The 26447-nt window shown below is 39.1% G+C and overlaps 1 protein-coding gene and 1 non-coding gene across 3 annotated transcripts in view; both read left to right on the top strand.

The window, feature by feature from the left end:
- LOC149229451 (protein PEP-RELATED DEVELOPMENT ARRESTED 1, chloroplastic-like) overlaps positions 1-25950 on the top strand; it is a 50531-nt gene extending 24581 nt beyond the window's left edge. Inside the window, exons 6-9 of one of the 2 annotated variants that reach the window (XM_089378654.1) lie at positions 25017-25178; positions 25257-25322; positions 25436-25495; positions 25617-25950. In XM_089378654.1, the coding sequence (XP_089234780.1) occupies positions 25017-25178; positions 25257-25322; positions 25436-25495; positions 25617-25664 (336 nt within the window). In that variant the 3' untranslated portion in view covers positions 25665-25950. The remainder of the gene's footprint in view (positions 1-25016; positions 25179-25256; positions 25323-25435; positions 25496-25616) is intronic. The other variant, XM_089378655.1, reaches the window with a different exon arrangement.
- TRNAK-UUU (transfer RNA lysine (anticodon UUU)) lies at positions 12909-12980 on the top strand. The gene has a single exon. It is a non-coding gene; the product is annotated as a tRNA-Lys (tRNA).
- Positions 25951-26447: the final 497 nt, after the last annotated feature.

Here is a 26447-nt window from a genome sequence, read left to right as displayed (position 1 = left end):
AGAGTCATGTCATATGGTTGCAGGTAACATGCTGCTCTATCTCAAGAGCCTGCTCAAAGGAAAGGATCTCCTCCTTAAAGGATGCAACAAGGCATGGGTCACACATTAAATAGATGAAATCAACATAATATGTCCTCATATGAAATATGAGGTGGTTGACAGTAATTGGAGGAACTCTTATTAAAAGTTCCTGGGAAGAAAAATGTGTGAAGAAAGAAGGAAAGAGATCGTGGAATATGCAACCATGAAGAAGGCAATCAACATTCTAGAACTGGAAGATTTGACTAGGATATCTCCATGAAAGATATAAAGACTCTGAAAAAGAAAGAGACCCTTGACAATATATATCTTTTGGAGATGTGTCAATGCGTACGCAGGATGTTGGTGTAAACTAGAAGATGTCATGCTGAAAAACCATCACAAGGTAATTTTGATTTAATGATTCATTTCATGGAAAATTTTAGGGGCTAATATTCGCAGGTGGGCTAACTTTCCATGATTTTTCCAAAAAAAAGATTTGCTAATTTCCATTTTTTATAAAAATGATTCGCCCAAATTTTACAATACAAAATTATTTTATCTTAAAAGTTGTCAACATTATATAGAGAGTATATATAAAATCATTATAAATTTTAATAATTTTACAAATACATCAATAATTTTTTTATGGTTTGCATATTAGGGACTAGTGAGATTCGCCAATGTTTTTAAACTTCAAGATAATTTTCCTCCCTTAAAATTTTCCCTGATTCATTTCTTATTTTTGAATAATATCTAGATGGGCTTATGTAGGGTTGATAAGGGAAGAACTGTGGATGTCTTCCAACACTGATGACCATGAAAAATCCTTCAAGAAATATGGCATGAAGAAGGCAGCATGGCATGAAGGAAGGCCAGATATGAACTGATGGATCACTTTCCGATTGAAGGAATAATGACATCACTGACTCATGGATGAAAGTGGTGGATGGTCTGTGCCCTACAAAGAAGTCCCAAAAGCATGAAGACTCCTGAATAAAGAAAAGAAGTTCATGACATTGTGAGGAGGAGTTCTTCAAACAGTTGGTTGTCCCATCATCTCCACCTAAAGAGCTGCTGTAGGTCCCTAATTAAGAGGGAGCCTGGAAACACGTTTCTAACTTGGTAGAAACTTGGAAGCAAATTCCTAAGCCAAGAGGGAGCTTAGGTACATTCCTTCAGTGGAATGGGTATGTCCTCCCTAAATTAAGAGGGAGAGATAGACACATCATTCTTGTCTTCACTTGGGAAGACAAAATGGAGGATTGGGTAAACATCTAGCATCCGATGCTCTTTGAGGATGAGCTAGGGCATCCAAGATAAGAGTAGTCGTAGAGGATTGATATTCTTTGAGGACTGGGAATCCAAGATAAGAATAGTCTGTTAGCTCCATTAATTTTACACAATTGCTGCCTACAATTATGGGATTTAAATTGCAGCCTTTCCTTAACTTATGGAAACCAACTGCAGTAGTTTCCTTAAGTTAAGAAAAGAAACTGCAATTACTAAATCTATTATTAGGAGCTACTATAGTGGTCCATCACTTTGATTCGAGTTCTCTGCCTTGATTTGTGGGACATCTAACACATAGCTTTTAGAAGCTTGATGGAAGCTTAGCTATATGTTCATCTGTTTGGTCCCCAAGCTCATATCTCAACCCCCTTCAGTCTTACACCATCTAGCTGAGATAACAGAGCTTGGAAGTGCCTTCAGAATTTTGTGTTCTTTTCCTTTTGCTTGGATAGAAGCTGGAGTGCTGAAGAAGAAGCAAGTGGACTGTGGCCTCCATCAAAACATCACCAATGGCTGGAGGTAACTCGTATCCCTGGGCATTAAGATTTAATGATTCTTTGAGTTTATTCCGCATGCAGAATCATTGTTGAAATTGTAGAATTTCTAACATTTGGTATCAGAGCGTTTATTTATCTCTGCCTTGGTGTGCGATTCAAATACTTTGAAGTGGTTTGTATTTGTAATTTTACACTTATTATGCTTTTGGTTTTCTAAGCCGTGACTATCGTTTTTAACGAAACCGTTTTGGATAAAATCCATGATCATGAGGCCTGTACTTTATTCTGATGAAGCTTTTTGTTACACAATTCATGAATTTCCGTAAAGCATTTGATTGAATAGACGGTTCAGATTTTATGCCAATGTCATATTCTTCGTCTTATATCGGCATTGGGGATGAGATTTCAGCGCACTCAATAGGTTTACCGTTACCGTAATAATTTTTAAATTAATAGCAGTGTCGCTAAGGTTCGAACCTGAGCGGACGATGCCCAACAGATTTGAAGTCTGTGTGGTTAACCACCCAGACATATAGGTTCGAATCCCGCTGCCGCTGTTTGCTGTGTTTATAATATCGTATTAAGTGGCCTTCCCCAAAACTGTTTAGGCGTAATCCAGATTTGGCAAATGGAAGAGTATGAGGAATATATATATATGTTGTCAGCCAATTGGAATCAAAAGTATGGTAGATAAATTCTATGCCACTATAATTACTTGACTGCAAACCTGTGAACATCAAGTAAGTTTTTTTATCGATACAATACTCTACGATTTTATTTGGATTTACTTATATTTTTATATAATACAACAATTACAATGATTAGGTATAGTCCAAGAAATAAGGGTTTGTTTTCATATAAATAGATGTTCTCAAATTTTCTTGAAGATAACTAAGACAGAGAATAACCAGTGCGTCATGTATATCATTCATGTTGAATAGAGCATACACATTGCTGGCATAACAACCCTGGTGTAATATCCTGAATAAATAAATAAGAAATTAGTAATTTGTATGCGTATTCCTATTTGCATTTACTTTAATGGAATGTAATCGTGTGAACCATAGTCGTGAAACGGCAGTAGAGTATAAAATTGTGCCATTAGATGCGAAGATAACTGTTGAAGTAACATTTTATAATCCTAAAGTGCTTCAGCATTTTTAATTATGTCCACACATTAAAGAAACGTGCCAGATTCTGAAAGGAAATACTTTATGTTAAATTTTGGTATTTTATGGCTCCGCATTCAGAATTAGAATCATGTTAAAGGAAATACTTTATGCACTCTTTCACATAATAAATAGTAACATTCAGAATTAGAATGCAAAAATCCTTGATTAGGAAATCTTGGACAAATTTGACTGTTTTGGTTTTCTGTAAAGATTTTGTTGGATAGAAAAACATGCTCAGGTCAAATGTTGGCATTATGATCTATTGTTATTCGTGAAAGGAGGGCCTATAATTACATCAATTATAAATTGTTATTAATTGGATTTGCTTGCAAATAATTCCAATAATGCTGAAATGAACATTAGTTCATTTACTAATGAATATCCAATGTAATGACAATAGGTTGAAATCCATATTGGTTCAATTTTTATTTTATTATTTTGAAGTTATATTTAATTATGGAGGCTCACATGAAATTTTATATAAATATATATAAATAATATTTCAAATTTGCAGTTTGTTTGCAAATTGTTTAGAGCCCATTTTGTAATTAATTTAAGAATTAGTCTTAAATAAATTATGGGACAGTTAGACTAAGGAATGTAAATTTGATTTTAATTTTATTTATCTTGTGAGCAAAATAGCTTGTTTGCTGGTCAATTTTTGTTGTTTTATAAACTTAAGGACGGAGCCTGAAGTCAAGCCAGCTAGCCTTCGAACTGCATTTGCTATGCAAGTGCAAAGTAGATCAACGCTGCTTCAGTCAATCTCCGGGTTAAGTTTATAAATTGAACAATCAATTTGTAGTCATTTTCGGTAATGCTGACTGCTTTAACCTTAATTTTGATTTTGCTGGAAAAATATTACAGTTATATGGAGTTTATTAAAATGTCATTTTGATTTACTCCCTTCAGTAAACATTATTTTTTTCTCTGGTTAAGTTTTGTTTATGCAGCAAAATAATGTCTAGTGATCCATATAATTTTAATTAATTAGAGAATAGCCACAGCGTCTTTAATTAAATAAAATTATATATTTTGTTTGATAAGATCACATAAAGATTATTTAGACATTAAATTGTAATTAATTACATTGAATATAATAAATTTTATCCCACAGGAATCTTTATTATATTTATGTAATTAATTAGGATAAAATTTCATAACCTACCCACAGGAGTTATGAATTAATAAGTTTTATCATAAAGTTTTATTGAATCTGTTTGAATTAAAAATTTAGCCCACAGGCAATTTTTATGTCATTTGATTCAATTCTTTTTAGCATGATTTACACTGAATATAATAAATTTTATCCCACAGGAATCTTTATTATATTTATGTAATTAATTAGGATAAAATTTCATAACCTACCCACAGGAGTTATGAATTAATAAGTTTTATCATAAAGTTTTATTGAATCTGTTTGAATTAAAAATTTAGCCCACAGGCAATTTTTATGTCATTTGATTCAATTCTTTTTAGCATGATTTACATTGGTAAAACATGAAAGTTTATTAAGCCTCAATTTTAACATAAGCATGTGATTCTTTATTTTGATGCAGTAGTACAACCTGCAAATTTCTCTGAAATTCGTTGTGACATTCCCGAACTTAAGGGAGATAACTACAAGATTTGGAAGGAGAGGATTCTCCTTCATCTAGGGTGGATGGACATAGATTATGCTATCAGGAAAGATGAACCATCAGCACTCACTAATACCAGCACTGCAGCGGACATCACGCTTTATGAACGATGGGAGCGATCCAATCGTCTAAGCATGATGTTCATTAAGACTAAAATTTCAGCTGGTATTCGAGGTTCCGTTGATCAGCATGACAAGGTCCGAGACTTGTTGAAGGCCATTGATGAACAATTCGTCTCTTCAGACAAGGCACTAGCAAGCACCCTAATCATGAAGTTCTCATCCCTAAGGCTCACCAGTGTGAAAGGTGTGCGCGAGCACATCATGCAGATGAGGGACACTGTGGCTCAATTGAAGAAACTCGAGGTTGAAATATCGGAGTCCTTCCTAGTGCACTACATCCTGAACACCCTTCCGCACCAATATGGACCTTTCAAAATCTCATACAACACACATAAGGATAAATGGTCAATTAATGAACTCATGACCATGTGTGTTCAAGAGGAAGAGAGACTGGTGATGGAACTGGGAGAGAGTGCAATACTGGCAACGTGTGGAAAGGGCAAATCTCAAGCCAATCGGAAAGGGAAAGGTAAAGTACCTCCCCAAGCCGATATCAAGAAGGTTTCCAAGTGTTTTTTCTGTAGGAAGAAGGGACACATGAAGAAGGAATGCGCCAAATTTCAGAAATGGCTTGCAGACAAAGGGTTTGCAAAACCTGAGGAAGCCAGTGGAAAGTGAGCAAAGCATCTTATTAGGAAACAAGATGGGCTCGCATGTGGAAGCTATAGGAACATGTTATTTAACTTTAAGTAGTGGCTTTGTTTTGGAGTTAGAAAAGACCTTTTATGTTCCAAGTTTTTCTAGAAACTTGATCTCAGTTTCAAGGCTTGTACCTTTTTGGATATTCCTTAAACTTTTCAGAAAAATCTTTTAGTCTATTCTATAAATCTGATTATGTTGGGAATGGTATTTTGTCTAATGGTCTTTACTGCATTAATTTACAAAACAATGTCACATATGATTCAATGCATGTTCACACTGGCACTAAAAGATGTGTTATTAATGAAGATTCCTCTAAATTATGGCACCGGAGACTAGGTCATATCTCCATAGATAGAATTAATGGAGATCTAGAGGAAGAGGTTTAGAGGTTTATATTTTTGTGTTCTTGTCTCATGTGATCTTCATGTTATTATACTTTTGGTAATTGCTTGATGAAAGTAGAGAGCATAAAAATTTAATAAAGAAGCCAACAAATTCACAAGTAATTATCAAATAAGAGAAATTAACCCTAATTTACAAGCCTATTGATTTCTCAACAAGAGATGCATACAGTTGCAACAAATAAGCAAAGACAATTTTCCATGAAACATGTTGAAATGAAACTAATGAACTCATTAATTTCTACTTATGACCAACGAAAATTCAAGACTCCATAGGACTTGAGTATGGGCAATATATATAGCAAAATATGGCGTGCCTAACACATTTCTAAAAAGTAGCAAATATAGGCTATGAACAATGCGAGAAACTAACTAAATGGGAAAAACAAAATGTTTAATCATTGAAGGAAAAATTGTACATTGTATGAAGGAATTGTCAAGAAGAATAGGAACATGTTTAAGAAAGAGGACTATTGGTAGTTAGTGTCATTGGAAGAGTGCCCATCACAGTAAAGTCCTTGTTGTTGAGCCTGGTGACATTGTTGGAAGAGTGCCTTGCTCTGAGAGGAGTTAGTCAGACTAACGTATTGGTTGTAAGGAACTCCTAACAGCTGCTCTCCTACCATCCAAGGTCGACATACTCATGGAGTTGAAAACTTGGTGAGTTGTTCGTGCCTTTGGACCTACACTAGATAGATATGGGGGTTGTGATTGCTCTAAATTGAACTAAGGAAATGAAAAGATGAGTTGATCTTGAGGCAATATTAGTGAGGGGACAATGCCTAACTAGTTTGTTGTGGGCTATCCTAATACTTGGCATCTATTGGGTGTTTGAGCACCTCACAGATTGAGATGGGTCAGAAGAAAGAGGTGATTGGCCCAGGGGCTCTGTCAGACCCACACAATGCACACCATCAGTATGCAGTGGACTCTCTAGTAAACAAGGCCAAACATCTCTGGTCAAGGTAACAAAATAAAGAGGACAATAATCTCACTGAGGCTCTATAGAAACAATAAAATTTCTTCAAATTTTATAGTAGATGGGATACATGAAGATGAAGTGCTCTTCAATTTCAAGTTTCAACCTTCTAAAATGAGCGGATCCAACCAATCATATTTGTAGAAATTTACATTGCATACATTGATAGAGACATTGGCAAGTGGAAAAAATAAAGAATTACTTTATTTTTTATGCTTCAACCATACATCTCAGATGTCATAAATTATAATAGATGAAATATTCATAGTACCCCTAGTTGGTTAGGTGGTTTATTCACCTCGCTCCGATCTATGACCTCTAACATTACAATGATCATGTTATCAATCTTTTTAGCTGGGTTGCTAAGATCTTGGCAGCCTTGCTAGATGTGCACACACAGGGTAGAGACCCACTGTCACCTTGGCCCAAGCCTGTGCTATTTAGACAAAAATCCCTACACACCCTTGGGAGGAGTCCCTAAATATCCCCCAGCAACTCTGGTTTATGTCCAGTGCGTTATATGGAGTCAATGGCGTGGAGGTGTTCTTGATCAATCTACTGTTCCATGTAAAAATAGTGCAGATTTCTAATAATACATGTTAGTTGCCAGAAGAATTCAAAGATATGTCATATGACTTATGGATTTTGGTCTACTAAATTTACCTAACCGAAATGTAATTATTTATTAATTCTTATCTAGTTAAAGAGTTACAAGTGAAAATAGCTTCTTGTCCTGTATAACATATTGTAAAATCTAAGTAAAAATGCAAGGACAACAACCTATTTTGTTTTATCAGTGAATCCACTATGTGAGAAACACCTCTAGGGAGTTACCCTGAAGTGTAGAATGGCTAAAGGGTGGTTATAGAGGCTATGGGGCCTCCCCTCTACTAAATTTTCACTAAAAGTGCAATTTTCAGCTAGTTGGAAATTGATTTTCAGACTTCTAGGTTATGTTTGTTTACCCATAAATTTTCTAGAAAGTTATTTGATGGTTTAAACTTTAAACAACTGGAAAACGAAAGAAAATCGACTCTAACATAAAAAATGTGACTTATAAATTAATTTAGAGCTGAAAATATCAATTTTTAGTGTAGTATACTCATTTGTAGGCATGTAGAACTTGTTTCCAGTGGCTCAAAACACAAATCCAACAAGCAAAAAGCCCTCTTAACCTGTTAATCTACAACCAAAAGGCTGGATACAAATGTTAAATAAAAGAAATAGGAACTTGTATCAAAGTGGGGCTTAGATCTAACAATTTAGCCAATTTTTCCCAAGTAATAACTTCTTGTAAATTGATATGAAAGTAAAAACCAATAACTAATAAGTAATCATACCCTAATTGCAGAAAATAAAAAGGAAGATTTTGAAAATTTTGGTTGTTGAAGGTTTATTCGTGCCTTGGAGTCTCACCCTTTGCTGGAGTGTGAAGTAGATGTCCTTCTAAGTTGCTATGCCTAGTTCTTGTCTAGGGAATGGTCCCGGTCCTTCCAGAAATCACCCCCACTATGGCTTAATTCGCCCTACAACTTTCAATCTTTCTTAGGAGCGACCCTCTCTTTGTGACATCTCCAACCTCTATTCCTCTATTGTGCGGCAAAATACAAAACCTTTGGTGTAATAAAACACCTTTTTCAAAGTAGTTTAAAATCCCTGGATCGATTCACCTACAAAACCAAAACAAACAAGTGGAAAACCCTAGTTGCTTCCACATAGCATATTAGCTTATAAATGGCAGAATACATTATTCTTAGGATAAATTTAATTATTAGCAAGATAGAATTAGATTTCAAAAAATAATGCCCAATAGCAATAGCAAGAAAAATAACATTAACAAAAACCACTCCACAATTATACAAGTGTACACGAGTTCACAAAATAGATGAGTTTTTTTATATTATTAGATAACACTTGTCTCAAATGAACAACAACAATTATAATGGAGGAGAACCTAGCCTTTTATAGAAAAATTTCTAACAGCTAGTTAACGACTAGTAAGACTCATTAAAAATATCGCCAGTCATCCACAATCTGGGACTTAGCAATTTTTAAATTCCATGAAATATTATGAAATGGACATAATTATTCTCCAAGGGGGTCAAATTGGTTCAAGATTCCTGAGAGAGGCCAAGACTTCCCTTTGAAAATGGTTTTCAATGATCAAGGATCAAAATTGCACTGCAATCTCCTCAATGTCCAGCTTTATTGGTCCACTAACACCTCGACTTGTCCACATAGAGGGGTGCGAATTGCCTTTGAGAGGCTGATTGGTCTTTTGGTGGTTATTTGTTTCCACTTTCCAGTAACTAGATTTTTGGTCCATTCTCTTACTTTCTCAATCCAAGGTGGTTATAATGACTAATAGACCCTTTTCCATAGACCCCTTTCCAATGGGTAGCTTTGACCCAATGACTGATTTTGACTTGATTCCACGTTGACTCTATCTTGTGCAATTCGACCTGGGCCCCAGAAGCTAGATCTCCAATACCCTTTCCCTCCTTGCAAATCCGTAATATGGGTTTTGTTGCTCAGGTCATAATTTGTAATGGGTCTCTCTTTGTTTTGCCTCATCCTCTAGGACATTGCCACATCATCCTACCCCTGTGCATGGTCTCCAATGCCATGTATGATCTCAAAACTTTGACACTTGGGTTTTCTTTGTCTCATTATGCTGGTCACCTTTGATGTAATGCATGCAAAGTTCTGCTCAATGCTCTACCTAAAAATCCACTTGGAATATTCCCATTTTTGTTGACCAAGTTTGACGAAGCCATAATTTTTCACCAGATGCTCTAATAAGAAACTTTCCATGTGACATGGAATCCTCTAGTCCTGATCTACAATTTGAGTCTGGATTGACTTTTTGACTACTTGGACCATTTTGCATTGGGAAGTGTGAACTATCTCGCGAAATGTGAAAGTTGTTACAAGAAATTGCTATGTTGTGAGAGTTGTCATGATAAATTGTTAAATTTAGGTATGTTCTATGCTTAGCGCAATTTACTTCAATTTTTCATATTAGCCCAATGCCAATATTCAGATTAGCAATCACATCAGCATGATAGTAAAGTGCAGATAGAACATAAACATAAACAACAGAAGACAAGTCAATACAAGAGGACACAAAATGTGGCACCAGCCAGGGACAAACCCCTATGTGGGGAAACCCTTGATCAATTCTTCTTATATTCTTCAATAGTTCAGCAGAGAGAGAGAGAGATAGTACAAATATTCAAACCCCTATTAGCCTTACCTCTCCACGGGAGTTATGACTTCCGGATAGTGGACCGGTTGGTAGTGAGAGGGTGGATGGGAGAGTGTGTGATGTGCTCCCACCAGGGTTAGGCAACGGGAAGTGGCCAATAACGTGAACTGAGCTCACCTCAGTTAGCCCGATAGGGTTAGTTTATAGAGCCGTCTTTGGGGGTAACGCAAATTGGGTAGAAATCACCCAAGAAGTAGGGGCTAACCTGGGCGGTAGCTATATAAGGGACGGGTGCTCAAGACCCCAACTGGAGGGTCAGTTCGATCGGTTGCCGTAGAGTTCGGGAAGGTTGCATAACTTTAGGATGTGACGCTAGGCATTCAATCACAATCAAGTCTTTTAGCCCACTTCAGTCAGCAGGAGATTGTCGAGCATCAGAGCAGGTGCAGTAAGCGAGAGCTTCAAGTTTCTAGGAGCATCAGAGCAGACCAATGTCGGGTTTGGTTCTCTTTTAAGAATCAAAAATAAAAGAGAACCAAACGCCCATACCATTATCGGCTCGGCTATGATGGAAAGCGCCGGCTAACGAGGGGATCCCTCGAGCCGAACTGTAGCCATCTGACGAAGGGGCAAGGATTTCGATCAATCAAAGTGAGAACCAGGTCTGTTCTGTCAGGTACGTTAGTACGCTCGATTGCTAATGAGAGGGCTTTCTCGAAAGCCTGTCCCGGAGCGCTGGAGCTCATCCGATGAGCGAAAGCGTACCATCGCTCGACTAATAAGGACCCTTTAGGGATTACTATTCATATGGTGAGGAGAGGGGGGCTGTTTTATGGGGCCCACCTCTTCCACCCATCTATATCTTCCACCCGAAAGTCAGGAAGACTGACCACCAGAGCTTGGTTTGATATTCGGGACAGTCCGGGAAGGGATAGTCATTGGTAAAGGTCATTGGCTCCATGGACCCACGTCATCTGATCCTGTGTGGCGTGGTATCACTTGGCAAGCCAGTGCCTTCTGCCCTAACCTTCAGGATTGGGTTTATAGCGGGCCCCATGGACCCACATGCTGCCTGTGGAATCATCTTGTGTGGCAAGCCTGTTCAGCCCTAACCAGGATGGACACCCTCAGCAATGGGGCTGAGAGCTTTGGCTAAGTGTCAAGTCTGTCCCCTCAGGCCCACTCGCCTGACAATCGGGTGGTAAACCTCCCATTGAGGCAAGGCAGTCCCCCGGCTCTCTAACATCGGTACTAACCTTCTGAAAAATGGAAACAAGCTGGTTGGCTTGTGACGCTAATAGGAGGCTTGTATCTAATATCAAACCCACCCAACGCTCTTTGGTTGGCCTTTCGGCTTTCAAATATAGTTTAGGTATTGATGAAAGGAACGCCGAAAGAGGTAAGAATCAACGAAGAGAAACCAAATCAAAAAGGAAAGACTAGGAAATGAACTTATTGACTAAGTCAATTTATAAAGGAATGAAATGGGGGAGAGAGATTCTTCCTGTGTTAGATAAATTTAATCTTTTCTTTCAAAGGGTAGTTACTTTACACCAAGGGTTTGACTATATTCGGAAGGCTATGTTCGGGCTAAGCAACAATGAAAACCTTCCCCCGACTCCAGCCGACCCAAATGAGAGGATACATAAATTTGCTTATCTCTTTATGTTTTTTTTCTTTTCTTTATTGTTATGTTGATTTTTTTATTTATTACTTTCTCTTTATTTCTTTTTTTATTTATTACTTTCTCTTTATTTCTTACTTTATTGATTTTCTCAATTTTTAATTTCTTATTTCTTACTTTATTGATTTTCTCACTTTGTAGTTTCTTATTGGTGTTACTGGTGTTACTAGTTTATGGCAAATACTTCTTATGGGGATACATAGACGGAAACATCTGCTTCATCTGTCTCTTAAGCCCCCCAGGAGGTATAGATGGGGTTACATAGACTGAAACCTCTGCTTCATTTGTCTCTTAAGGCCCCAGGAGGTATAGATGGGGTTACATAGACTGAAACCTCTACTTCATTTGTCTCTTAAGGCCCCAGGAGGTATAGATGGATAAGGCCCGCCTATACCCGGGGGAAAGGGAGTGGCGGCGGGCCCTTCCCACTTTGATGTTCTGGGCTGTTGAATAGATAGGAAAATGCTTGTTAGGAATAGATAGGAAATGCTTGTTAGGAAGGACTTTGAGGTTCTGGGCTGGCTTACTAAATATTCTGGAAGAGCCCGCCCAGATCTTTGAATTCTTTGGTGAGATCAAGTCTTTACCTGGGGACATCGCACGTAAAGTCTTGATTAGAGAGGCAGTTGTTTCCTCTCTCTTAAGTCCTAGACTTAAGTTGCCTATAAGGACCCCGCCTGAGCTGAGGGTCCGCCGACTAAAGCATCGTCTAAATGGAGAAGAGTCCCCCTCATCGGGGTGGGAAACCCTGGTTCAAGTCCAGGTGCTTTATGTGCCCTTTTAGCTTGGCGGAGGTTTTAACAGATTTCTCTCCTATTCTTGTCATTTTAGGAGGCGGAGGTTTGAGTGCTCCCGATGGCAGCCTTATATTATATTGGGCCCCCCCTCTCCTTGGGCCACCCAATAAGTAAATTGAAGGGAACGAGTCAAATGAGTAAAAAAGCAGAGTGTTTTTTTATATATGTAATTACGCCATCTCGCCGAGGTGCACATCTCTCGCTCTCAATATAAGGACCTTTAGTTGCTCGACCATAAGGACCTTTAGGTGCTCGACTGTTAAGGAGAGGGAGAGGGAGAGGTTAAATCTAAAGGCTATCGAACCTCATCCCTTTCCCAGATGCATGCATTGAGAGCCCCGTGGAATTTCGTTTTCAAGGCCATTTGCGTGCGTTTTACGGCTACTTGACACACCGACCTAATAAATGGTCTAAAAGGATGCGTAAGCAGGCTCGGACTGATTCAGAATCATTCGGGGCATGTAGCTCAGCGGTAGAGCATTGGGCTTTTAACCTAATGGTCGCAGGTTCGAGTCCTGCTATGCCCAGCTGCCACTTTGCTTATGCAAAAGACGTGGATGACCCAGCTTAAGGTGGAAAAAATGAACATGACACAACTTTGCATTATGCAAAAGCCCCTAAAGGCTATAAACTTGGGGCCTAGAGTAGGAATGGCCTTAAACTTCTGGTTAACATCTGGTAGTCATTTTGGGTTGAATAATTCTTTTGGTAGTCATTTTGGGTTGAATAATTATTTGGGTAGTCATTTTGGGTTGAATAATTCTTCGAGGTGTTATAGTGGTTCCAGTGGTTTTAGTTCAAGTAAGGCTCTTAAGATTGAGTCTAAGGCTCTTAAGATTGAGTCGTTCTGGAATAATTTTTACAAAAAGCTTGATAATTTGAGCTCTATTTCTCAAGCTTCTAAGGCGACTCTCTATCACGCAGAGGTGATCAAGTTGTTGATTAAGCGTAAAGCCATCCTTTTGAAAGAGGGAGTGCTTAGGAGCCCGGACGATTTGGTTTATTTACAGAGATCAATAGAGGAGCTAACTGTTCATTATGATGAGGAAAGCTTGTTCCGAAGTGTTCCGCTGTTGATCAGACAGTTAATAGGTCCTAATATGATTACTGCTAAAGTACATCTGATGGAGAAGTGTTGCCTTCCCAAAAAAGATATCCCTTATATTAATAAGTTTGGGACTTATACACTGGAGGCTATCATGATTCATGTACTGGGTTCAGTGTTCAACTGTGTACAGGATTTACCTGTTGTTAGGGTCTCTACTTTGATCCAACAGCTGGAGTCTGCAGTACGAGTTCAAGCGTATCATCTCGGAATGCCGAAAGCTGCGGATCGTCCCCCTAAAGGGGCAAAAAGCAAAGTCATTCAGAGTTATTATGCTATCGGGGTAGGCTTGTTAGAGCTCTTGGTTGATCGCAAATTAATAGCTCTGAACACAGATAAAAAAGGCGATATGGATGAATTCCCTGTTGCCCTTAAGGAGGGTAAGGGTTTTAAATTCTCAAAATGCTTTGCTATGTGCCGTTTTGATCCCACTATTCTTCCGATCAAATTCAATCTGCCCATGGTTTGCGAGCCGTTACGTTGGACCTCTAAGGTAGCTCACCCTACCACTTTAGAGGATATTGAAGGTGGATACTTAAGCGGATTCACAGGATCAATGCTGGTCAAACTGGACAAAATTTTTCATCCAAGTATCATCAACAGGAAGCTCATCACACAGAGCCAAACATAGTCAAGCCTTGACTCAATATAATTCCCAGAATGTTGTAGTCTTCTTGCTGCATAAGCTGTGCCTATTTCATAAGATAGGACATCATCCTTTATTTTCCATATGGTCAATAAGGCAGGCCTTCTAAGGCTGTGATGAACCAAGGAGAGACTTCACCACTGCAACACTGTCTAGGTCTCATTGGAAACCCTGAGAACAACCTTTGTTGCTGGCTAGGCCGCAGCAACAAGATAGGCCTCCAGTCCTTTATCAAACATCATCCAAGCAGCAATATTTTATCCTATAAGAACTTGACTCTGCTGTCAGCCCTTTCAAACATGCAACTGTTTACATAAGCTGATCTAGGGCAGATTTCTTCAACGCATTCCTTCATTATGTAACAATAACTTACCAACCTTGCACACAGTCCTTAAGGCATGTCTTAAATGTCTTCTATCATCATGTTGTCACCTACAGCAATCCAAATTTATACGCTGTCCTTTCAGACCTCCTTATACTGTGAATAAGTGCCATCTTTTGCTGCGGATAAGGAGTCTCTTTCTTTGCTGCGTATAGGGTTTCTTTGTTGTGGAATGAGTGACTCCTCTAATCAGCGGATTAGCCTGCATATTAGAGTCTAGTTGCAGTGGAATAGGATCACTCTTTAGCTGTGAATGAAGGCTCAAAGGACTGCGGATTTAGGGCACCTTAGGACAACGTATAATGGCCTCCTTGAACAGCGAATAAGGGCTGCGTAATAAGGACCTTTGGGACAGCGGATTAGGGCCACCTTCATACTGCGTATTGGTACTCCTCTTGACAGCTACATGTCTCCCTAAGTCACATGACACGAGGACACGAGACACGGAGGACACGTAAATACGAGTATTCAATACGAAACGCAGCGACCTGGAAACAGGACACGGGGGACACGTTTTATATATATTTAAAAATATATATATATATATATACCGAAATATAGTTTTTTATCCATATTAAATTGCAGGTTATAACTCAGTTATCTGACTTATCTCATTCATTTCAATATCACAAAATACAAAACCTTCTATATCAGATTATCTAATCTTATTTAATTTTGACCTTATCTAATGTAATCCTAACTAATCTTGATTAACTATTGACAGTTGTGCTTGTGCTTCTACCTAGTTTCACATATAGAATTGAATGTTAATTAATTGCAATTCAAGCAAGCTGTATGCACGTCTGATTTCATCAAGATTGCAGTCACTAGATTTACCTGACTAAATCTCTAAATTTGAAACTCCAGCAGATTAGCCTCTCTTCTAAAATGGAAATCCGAAAGTGATATGTTACATCAGTTGAAAACTCACAAGTTAATAGGCACTCCCTGAAGGCTGAAATCTCTATGTAGCACACTTTTCTGCCAATCATTGGAGATTCAAAATTTGTATCACATCAGTTTTTTTATTAACTGGCTAAATATGTCAATTTGAAATTCACTGTGCCCATACTTCAAAACTCACATTTCGTTGTGGCTGCTTTATATCTGACAGGGTATTATATTCCTTAAAGGCTATAACATATCAGCTGTTGAACCTTGATCCCATTAAGTCAGTGAGAATTTATGCATTGCTAACCATTAAGACATGTTGATCTAACATTGATTCCCTACCAATAGCTACTACTGCTAGCTTGTCTGCTTGTGGGATTCCATTCTTCAGAGCTTACTCCATTCCTTTAAGATGTAACTTCAGTGATTCCTTCAGTACAGAACTATGAGAAACTCGACTGCTGACAAAGCTGAGTATGATTACAAAGGCTGACTCCCGTGGCAAACAAGTTGATAGCTGAAACTTTCAGCTTTCCACAGAATATGAAAAACCACCTTTTATATATATATGCAGGCTGCAGCTATGCTTATTGTGTGAAATGAAGTCAGTGCTGTGGAGTTCACTGTGTATATTTCCTTTGTTACCATGGGTACTGTCCCCTGTGGCTACAGTTTTTCCTAACTTTTACGGGCCGGTCTTGAATGCTGCACACTGGCACACTCTGCTCCAGACTTCAAATAGCTCTAGACTTCAAATATAATGCTAACTTCAAAGACAAACACCCTGCTCGCAGCTCCACACGACAGCAGGACGAAAATAACCCGGAATAGACCAACGCGTAGGCTTTAAATTATTTTTTTTTCGCGGTACGTATTCAACCTGTCGAAATACGTTAGGGCAACGTATTCTACCAACCAAATACGCGTATTCGAAATTTAGGACACGACGGAAAACATAGAATACATATTCAAGTTTTCATGACACGTTGAAAATCGTATTCGACACGTATTAGGGCCGTTTTCGTGTCCAATATGTAAAATACGGGACACGGGACCCTGGGGGACGTGTCCTGTCACTTAGATGTCTCCTTTTTAACTGCGGCCAGACCTCCTTGTAAGACATGACTGCGGCTAGGCTTTATTAACTGCGGCTAGGCATCATTATGACAACAGCGAGGTCCTTAGATGACTGCGGCTAGATGGTGGCTAGATCCTTCCCTTGGACTGCGTATAAGTCTTCCTCCATGACTGTGGCTTGATCCCATTAGGGCAGCGTATAAGTCTCCTCCATGGCAGCGAATAAAACTCTTCCATGACTGCGTCTAGATCTCATTAGGGCAGCGTATAAGTCTCCTCCATGGCAGTGAATAAGACTCCTCCATGCCTGCGTCTAGGGCACTCCCTCTAGATCTCTCTTTCACCAAAACCCAAACAAATGAAGAGAGAGATCACAAGAGGTGTGTGTACAAAATGACTTGAGGTCCTCTTCTATTTATAATAAAATGTTGAGGATAGGTTGGGGTAATTTGGTTGCTGGCCAACCTTGACGAATTGTCACATAACACAAATAAATTCATATCTCCATGAATACATGTCGGAATTGGATGATCTTTAGATCAATCTTACACCTCTCAATGAGAGGAATCCAAGAAAAATATCAGCTGCCATAAATAAGTAGACCCACATGGAGTTTGGCCCTAGTTGCCAATTTTAACACTCCCTCTCAACTAGGGAGAACTCCATCTGCTAATCCATCTGCCAGTCCGTACTATCTCTGTCATCAACGCAATGCCTTGCACTGCTCTGCTCTGCTCTACTGAACTATGAGAAGAAAAAGTGATCGAGAATGTATCATACCATTCTCTGCTGACCCAAAGTCAGTTCTATATAAAGAGAGTGTCTCATACCACTCTTACTGATCCAAAATTAGTTCCAAATGAAGAGAGTGTCTCATACCACTCTTACTGATCCGAAATCAATTCCAAATAAAGAGAGTGTATCATACCACTCTTACTGTTGCGAAATCAGTTCCAAATAAAGAGAGTGTATCATACCACTCTTACTGTTGCGAAATCAGTTCCAAATAAAGAGAGTGTATCATACCACTGTTATGGACTCGAAGTCAGTTCCAAATGATCCCAAATCAATATCATCCTAGCATAGGGAGTACAGTAGTACACGATGCATCCATTGATAATACTATGGTGCCTATCATCATTTCCCTACTTATTGGCTTGATGAGAGGTACTTCCCATGAGTCCCAGACTGCATGGGTAGGATGTCTCAGCAGGAGAAGGATGAACCACTCATCTTGCCTACATGTCGCCATGGGGTATCCCAGGGGAAGGATGAACCACTCATCCTGCCTACATAGCAAATCACTAGGGGAAGGCTGAACCACTCACCCTATGGTTGCTCATCACTCCAAGAAGTACCCACAAGCCCCCCGGAGCTCCCAGAGCTCAATATCCATATCATACAGGACCCTTAGGAGAGGGTCTCTCCACGACTCCTAGTCGTTCTTGGAAAGTCAAGAATTTGACCTTTCCCAAGGGCTTCGTCAGAATATCGGCGACCTGCACATCAGTCCCAATGTGATGGAGCCTTATTGCTCCTCGTTGTACCATATCCCGGATAAAGTGGTACTTGATGTCTATATGCTTGGAGCGATCATAGAACACGAGATTCCTCAACAATCGAATCCCACTCTGGTTGTCATAGAAGATCACGGTGGTATCCAGCATGTGTTCAAACAACTCACTGAAGAGCTTCCTCAACCAGACAGCTTCACAGGAGGCCATACTCAGCGATTTATTCGGCCTCAACGGTGCTCAAAGCAACTGACTTCTGCTTCCTGCTTATCCATGATATCGAAGCAGAACCCAAAGAGAACCAGCACCCATAAGTGCTCTTCCAATCCTCCACACTGCTAGCCCAATCAACATCAGAATAAAAATGCAGCCTCACAGCTCCAACAGTGTATCTCAGTGCATGAGTGATTGTGCCCTGAAGATATCTCAAAATATTCTTGACACCAATCCAATGAGAGAGATGAGGCTCAACCATATGTTGGCTCAACATGCTAACTGCAGAACAAATATCTGGATGGGAGTTCACGAAGAACATCAATGCTACTATCAGTAGATGAAACTCAGAGGCATTTCCCAAATCAGGTCCGACAACGCTACCACATAACTTAAAGTTAAGCTCCATCAGGGTAGTCACAGGCTTGTAGTCCACCATTCCAAATTCGGAATCGAAATCCCTCTTACTTTTGCAAATGAGAGGGTCTATACCTGTCAGATAGAGGTCGTCCTCATAAGGTACCAATATGAGAGGTCTATCATCCACAACCTTAAAGCAAAGGTTTGGATCGGCTTCACTCCTAGTGAATCTCAGCTTCATCAGATAGCTATCAATCCTCTCATACCAAGCTCGGGGTGCTTGCTTCAAACTATAGAAAGCTTTCTTCAACCTGCATACATGAGATTCTCGATCATGAATCTCAAACCCCTCGGGTTGATCCACATCTGAGGTCTTGCTATTATATGAGGGGAATGGTTCCCTTGTAAGTTTTCCTTTGGTACATCTTGGATATGCACCTTCATGCTCTTCTTTGAATTCAGGCACCTCTGTCACCATCTGTCTCACATCGGGTAGGGCCTTACAATGAAGATGGGCAGACCTCTGGTGCCATTGAAGAGATGAGTCACCCGTCATGGTCCCCAATGGACTTCCTGCAACTTGATACAAATTGCCAATCTTGAACCCAAGAGTAAAAGCATCTTGAAAATTCCTTTTCCAAACACGTACCTTTCCATCGATGAATGCCACCTTGTAAACTTTGACTTCCATTGTCGAAATGGACACCGGGTTCTTCTTGAGATCAGGTACATAAAGAACTTCTTGTAAATGAATCGAGTTACCCTGATCCAATTGAAGAGTAACATTCCCTACACCCTTTACAGGATAGGTGGCATCGTCTCCAAGAATAATCTCCAAGCTTGTTTCCTTCTCTATCAGATTAGAGAGTGCTTCCTTGTATCCGGTGAAGTGCCTTGAGGCACCACTATCAATAAGCCAATTTACCAACGAGTCCGGAGGAGAGGTAGAGGAGAGGACCAAAATAAGATAATACTCCTTTTTCTTATCAAAAACAACATTTGATTCTTCATACCTGGAGTTCCTTGCTTTCTTGGAGAGTCGACCATTTCCTTGATGTCCTGCATTCCCTTTTCCTTTGCCATTGTACCTGTCATTCCTTTGATCATTGAAGATGCCCTTGGAATGATTATGATCATCATCATGTGATGTGTCCCTTTTGTTTGCATAATGGCCAAAATTATTACAAGTAAGGCATCTGCCCTTCCTTCCACCCTTAGATCCGGACTTTCCATTGAAGTGACCTTTAGGTAGGCCACCAGACGCTTGTCAGTGGAATCTCTGATAATCTTCTTTGCTTTGACTTCACCCTTGGTGTATTTGTTCTTTGGAGCAGTTGGTGCATTTGATGGAGGCTCAGGGATTTTACCCTTCATGTAATCCAACACTTCTTGCTCTTCCAATGTCAGATCTAGAGACATCTTCCATCCGTGATAGTCAGACTTTTCACGGAGCTTGTCTTCAACCGGGAAGTGGGATGAGGAACCCATTGAGCCTTTTGCCTGTTCCAACTGTCTTCGGTGATTGCTCTTTCACTCTTGCTTGGGCTTTGTCTTCACCTCAGCTCTGATACCATGTTAAATTTAGGTATGTTCTATGTTTAGCGCAATTTACTTCAATTTTTCATATTAGCCCAATGTCAATATTCAGATTAGCAATCACATCAACATAATAGTAAAGTGTAGATAGAACATAAACATAAACAACAGAAGAAAAGCCAAGACAAGAGGACACAAGATGTGGCACCAGCCAAGGACAAACCCCAATGTGGGGAAACCCTTGATCAATTCTTCTTATATTCTTCAATAGTTCAGCAGAGAGAGAGAGAGATAGTACAAATATACAAATCTGAGATTTTGTGATAGCAATAGAAAAACCTTGACCAAAGAAGTCAATGCTAGTCAAACTGGACAAAATCTTTCATCCAAGTATCATCAATAGGAAGCTCATCACACAGAACCAAACATAGTCAAGCCTTGACTCAATATAATTCCCAGAACGTTGTAGTCTTCTTGCTGCATAAGTTGTCCCTGTTTCATAAGATAGGACATCATCCTTCATTCTCCATATGGTCAATAAGGCAGGCCTTCTAAGGCTGTGATGAACCAAGGAGAGACTTCACCACTGCAACGCTGTCCAGGTCTCATTGGCAACCCTGAGAACAACCTTTGTTGCTGGCTATGGCCTGCGGCCTAGCCCAACAACAAGATAGGCCTCCAGTCCTTTATCAAACAACATCCAAGCAACAATATTTTATCCTATAAGAATTTGACTATGCTGTCAGCCCTTTCAAACATCCAACTATTTACATAAGTTGATCTAGGGCAGATTTCTTCAACGCATTCCTTCATTATGTAACAATGACTTACCAACCTTGCACACAATCCTTAAGGCATGTGTACAGGGTTTCTTTGTCGTGGAATGAGTGACTCCTCTAATCAGCAGATTAGCCTGCATATTAGAGTTTAGTTGCAGTGGAATAGGTTCACTCTTTAGCTGTGAATGAAGGCTCAAAGGACTGCAGATTTAGGGCACCTTAGGACAACGTATAATGGCCTCCTTGAATAGCGAATAAGGGTTGCGTAATAAGGACCTTTGGGACAGCAGATTAGGGCCACCTTCATACTGTGTATTGGTACTCCTCTTGATAGCTACATGTCTCCTTTTTAACTGCGACCAGAGCTCCTTGTAAGACATCACTGTGGCTAGGCATCATTATGATAGCAGCTAGGTCCTTAGATGACTGCACTAGATGGTGGCTAGATCCTTCCCTTGGACTGTGTATAAGTCTTTCTCCATGACTGTGGCTTGATCCCATTAGGGCAGCGTACAAGTCTCCTCCATGGCAACGAGTAAGACTCCTCCATGGCTGCGTCTAGGACACTCCCTCTAGATCTCTCTTTCACCAAAACCCAAACAAATGAAGAGAGAGATCACAAGAGGTGCATGTACAAAATGACTTGAGGTCCTCTTCTATTTATAAGAAAACGTTGAGGATAGGTTGGGGTAATTTGGTCGCTGGTCGACCTTGACGAATTGTCACATAACACAAATAAATTCATATCTCCATGAATACATGTCAGAATCGAATGATCTTTAGATCAATCCTACACCTCTCGATGAGAGGAATCTAAGAAAAATATCAGTTGCCATAAATAAGTAGACCCACATGGAGTTTGGCCCTAGTTGCCAATTTTAACAAAACACTGCACCAAGGCCAAGGTCACCTACAAACTCTATAGACACTAACCGTGTGGAATGACATAGGTGCACCTTGACTCGAGTTGGACTGATCCATACATCGGTGATTACCCGTACAAAATGCATGCTCCCATAAAATGATGAGTCCTCATGAGAAGCCTCCTAAGGTCCTCCAATCCGATTAGGGACAAGATCGCCTAAGTGAATCTTTCAAGGGACTAGCTAAGTCACATGACGTGAGGACATAAGACACATAAGACACAAAAATATCAGTATTCCACACATGACACGATGACCCCCGGAACATGACATGGAGGACACGCACACACACACACTATATATATATATATATATATATATTAAAAAATATAACAAATTAGTGAATTACACAAACTATAAAATATATAAAACATTTACATGATGATGATACAAATTCAATCATACAACTAATGCATATAACCAAAATAGCACTAAGTGCAATCCATCTTTGAACCAAAAATACATCAACAAAGAGGCCCTAAATGGCCTGTAGAGTCCAAAACAAAATCATGCTATAATAGATAACTAGTACTATATATCATCAAAATCATTGCCTATATTGGGATCCTCATCATCAATATCACCCTCTAAGCATTAAAATAAGATAGAAAAATCTTAACATGTCAAATTGAGAGTTTGTTTGAGTGATGAGTACATTTTTACTAGGGTCATGACAGAGGAGTTTAACAATCATCGCCACCAACATCAAGGTACATAGAGGGGTTGGTCCTGTTAATTAAATGTTAGTTCCATACCCCATACATGACAAACTCCAATGGAAAAGTTTCAATCCCTCAAATCTTGAAATCCGGAAAATTGTTAAGTCCGTTGGATTTTGAGTGAGATCTAAAACTCTACTTTCTCCATATGAAATCTAATGAGGTCGAAACCACTCTCAAGCATCTTGAGTCAGTATATGGTAATGTTAAAAATTTAAGTAAAAGGATCATTTTTACTTTAAGAATTTAACATTACCATTAGTTGCATAGCATTAGTAGGGCTTGGACAAATCCCACTTGCCAACAAATGGAATCCTTTCTAACATTGCTTAATCACCCTTAGTTGCACTCCAAAACCTTTGGAGCTCCAAACATGTAACCGAATTGCATGAGGATGAGGCAATAAATCATTTTTATTATGGGTTTTCACTGGACATGTGTCCAAATTTTGGGGCACTAGTAGGGCTCGTGTTCGATACGAGTCAAACTTGTGTCTGATACGTGAAATACGTGACACAAGTGGGGGAGGACGTGTCATGTTACTTAGGAGATAAGGCATGATCCGACCAAACAAAATAGGTACAAACTCAAATTGGCAAGACATAGGTCTAGGAGATCTAATACAAGGCCTCACATGGTTTTGACTTGTGACCTTGGGTTTACAATGGTGGTGAATGATGGACTAAAAAAATCTATGTATCCCCACTGACAAGGGGTAACAGGTCACACTATTTAACATCTAAAGTAACATAAGTATTAATTACTCTAACCAATGTTGTCCAGAGAAGAACTTAGTGTGGATTAAAAAATTGGTTTTGGGGAAAAATTTAAGAAAATATTGACATGAGATGATCCATAAACTACCATGGATATTTCACTAGATAGTTCCTTGCAACAGATATGATAAAATTATACCTAAAATCTGAAATCTATATTATGTGGGTTAATTTTTTCTTAAATTTTTGGATTCGTTTATTACTGTATCATGCTTATGCATGCAATAAATAAAATATAGAAAATAGGTAATGAAATAAAACTCACAAACCACAATGGACACAAAATCTAATCTGGAAAACCCTTACGAGAGAGAACCCAACTAGAAGGTGAGGCCGCTTTGCTCTCCCTTTCTCTGAATCGAAATGGATGCAAGTACAAAGAAGTAAGACTTGTGGCTCGTGGGCTGCTACAATACAAAAATTGTTTGTTCTCTCTCTGTCCACTCTTAGCTACTTTGATCATCTATGGAACAAAATGCACTCGAATAGAATGAGACCTCTTTTCCTCGTAGTGGTCCGGTTATAGCACAACACGATAGCGTACTAATAGTTAAGTTTGACTCATTCAACTCTTAACTAGAGTAACAATATCCATCTTTTTATAGTCTTCTTTATTATGATCACATGGCTAGCCCCTTTTTCATAAATAATGGGGCTTGACATGGTATCTTCTCGAATCATGGTGGTCAAAATAGGAAGGTCAACTTCCGGGTGGCATAATTTTTGCATACGGACTTCATTTGAGGTTTTCTTGCACCATTGGAAAGGTATTTGAGTATAAAATAGCGCTGGGGAGGTGGCGCTTAAGCAACAAAGTTTTACCCCCAAAAAATTGTTGTTTAGTACCTCAACTGCATCTGGAAAGTTTCAAACCCCAATTCGCCAAACTGGGACTTGCCGATAAAAGTGGACCTGTGAGCTAATTCCTCCAATTTATCCACTCTGAAAACATCAAGATGGATGACAAATAATAGGATGATCTAATCCAAATCATGAGACTGCAAAAATATGACTGCTTTAAAAATGTAAAACAAAAATATGACATGCTTTAAAAATGTAAAATATGACATTTTCTATTAAATTTACATATCACTACTCCCCTCTTGTTCTTTTCAATATATGTATTATGTATACACCTATTTCATAGAGACATTTTGGTTAGCTGTGGACTTTTCCCTCTTATTGCCTGTCACTAGGCATTAGTGAAATAGAATTTTATTTTCCCTTTCTTTCTGCCCCTGTTGTAAAGATATTTGTTTGATAACAGATCATGAGGCCATTTCCTCAACTATTCTCTTCACTCTTATCTTGCCTTCGAATTAAACTCTTGTTGTAATCTATTGTTGCTAGTTTCTTATGGTTACGTTTGTTTGTTTGTTTGGTTGTTGTTGTATTTTTTTTCCCGTTTTCACCATATTTTCTTACCTTGCCCCCCATTGGTCTTCACTGGATTTTGTTTGTTTTCCAAACGAAAAGTTATGGTGAACAAGATTCTTACCTTGCCCCCCATTGGTCTTCACTGGATTTTGTTTGTTTTCCAATCGAAAAGTTATGGTGAACAAGATGTTTCTATCGCAAAGTTGCACGATCTTCTGCGTCTAGTTAATGGCGACAATGAAAACTCTTTTATGCCTTAACCCAGGTGGCCTTCGTATCCGAACTAGTTGCTTTGAAGCCTGGACCCATAGTTCGCGAAAAGATACAAAATGTAATGCGAGGTAAAGACGAAGGTGCAGATATCGTAAGTGAAGATGAATCTGCTGCTTCCAGGAGTGAGAAGACATCAAGGAACAAGTCAAACCAGGTCAGTTAGTTAAGGATGAGCTGTATAAAACTTTTACTAAGCGAAGTTGTGTATTATCCTAACCTTTTTTGTCCTCAGGGAATACAAACAACTGGTAAAGGACGTCCTGTACGTCCAGGGATGTTTCTAGAGACTGTAACAAAGGTAAGTGCTATTGGTACAACTAGTATTTTGGATGGTGGAGTCACAGAGATAGCAAATATGTTGCTTCATCTTCCCATTAATCATTACTGAGTTTGGGATTGGTGGGTTGCTAGGTATTGGGTGGTATGTACGAGGCAAATGTTGCTGGTGTGACAGTTCAACATTTAGAATGGGTAATCATTAGTTCTTGTGTTTACTCTTCGTCAAAATCATGTTGAAGCTGCATATAATTTTATTTTTTCAATTTTTTTGGTAGAAGTCCCCTCTGTGATTGGTGTTATGGTTGTTATCCAGGTGCACCGAGAAACACTCAACATTCTTCAAGAGATGGCTTTTAGCTGAACTCTCTACGTGGAAAAAATGAAAGTGTTGTTGATACCTCCTTGTAACTATATTCTAATATGTAATTTGGAGTCGTGCTGAAGAAATAAACTTGATCCAATCCAGATGCATTTTTTTGCAAATTTTCAATAAGGGAATATTTTCATTCATTACAAAATGTAGATGACTGGAGCATGCTAGTATACTGAAGCGATAAATATATACATTTTAAAAGTAGCGGTTAGAAGACAGAAAACCAATCCAAATTCCTTTCTGAGATTTAAGTGCCAGTTGGTTATAACATATCACTGGCTTTTCTTTGGTACATAAAATTGTCTTTGTTGTTGAATTTACTGATATTGGATGGACATAAAATGGGTCTTCGCCATGTCATGACAAACATGAAATGCCAAAATGTCAAATAGCTTAGTGTACAAGGATATTAAAAAAAGAGGGGGGTCTTGGCCATGTGATGCCAAACATGAAACCAAATAGCTTAGTGTACAAGGATATTAAAAAAAGAGGGGGGTCTTGGCCATTTGATGACAAACATGAAACACTATTTCGATGAACGTGTCACTATGGAATTAAAAAAAAAATTACTGTAAATATTCAAGACGGCATTTTGACGTAATGATGGAAACAAGTTAGTTATCCATGATAGCAGAATCGCTAGAAACGACCCCAGGGGTCTTCTATAGATGCATCAAGGAGTGGTGGATCCCAAGTTCGCTTTGCGTTATTTGCCTGCCTCGACTGCTGCCTTGCTGATCTATTCCGTTCTTCGTCTATCCTGTTCTTTGC

This window comes from Pinus tabuliformis, chromosome J (assembly GCF_031772625.1).
Source record: "Pinus tabuliformis cultivar Carrire ecotype Pingquan chromosome J, CPIR1, whole genome shotgun sequence".
Classification (NCBI taxonomy): domain Eukaryota; kingdom Viridiplantae; phylum Streptophyta; class Pinopsida; order Pinales; family Pinaceae; genus Pinus; species Pinus tabuliformis.
Note: the sequence above shows the minus strand (reverse complement) of the source record. Positions and strands in the feature narration are given on the sequence as shown.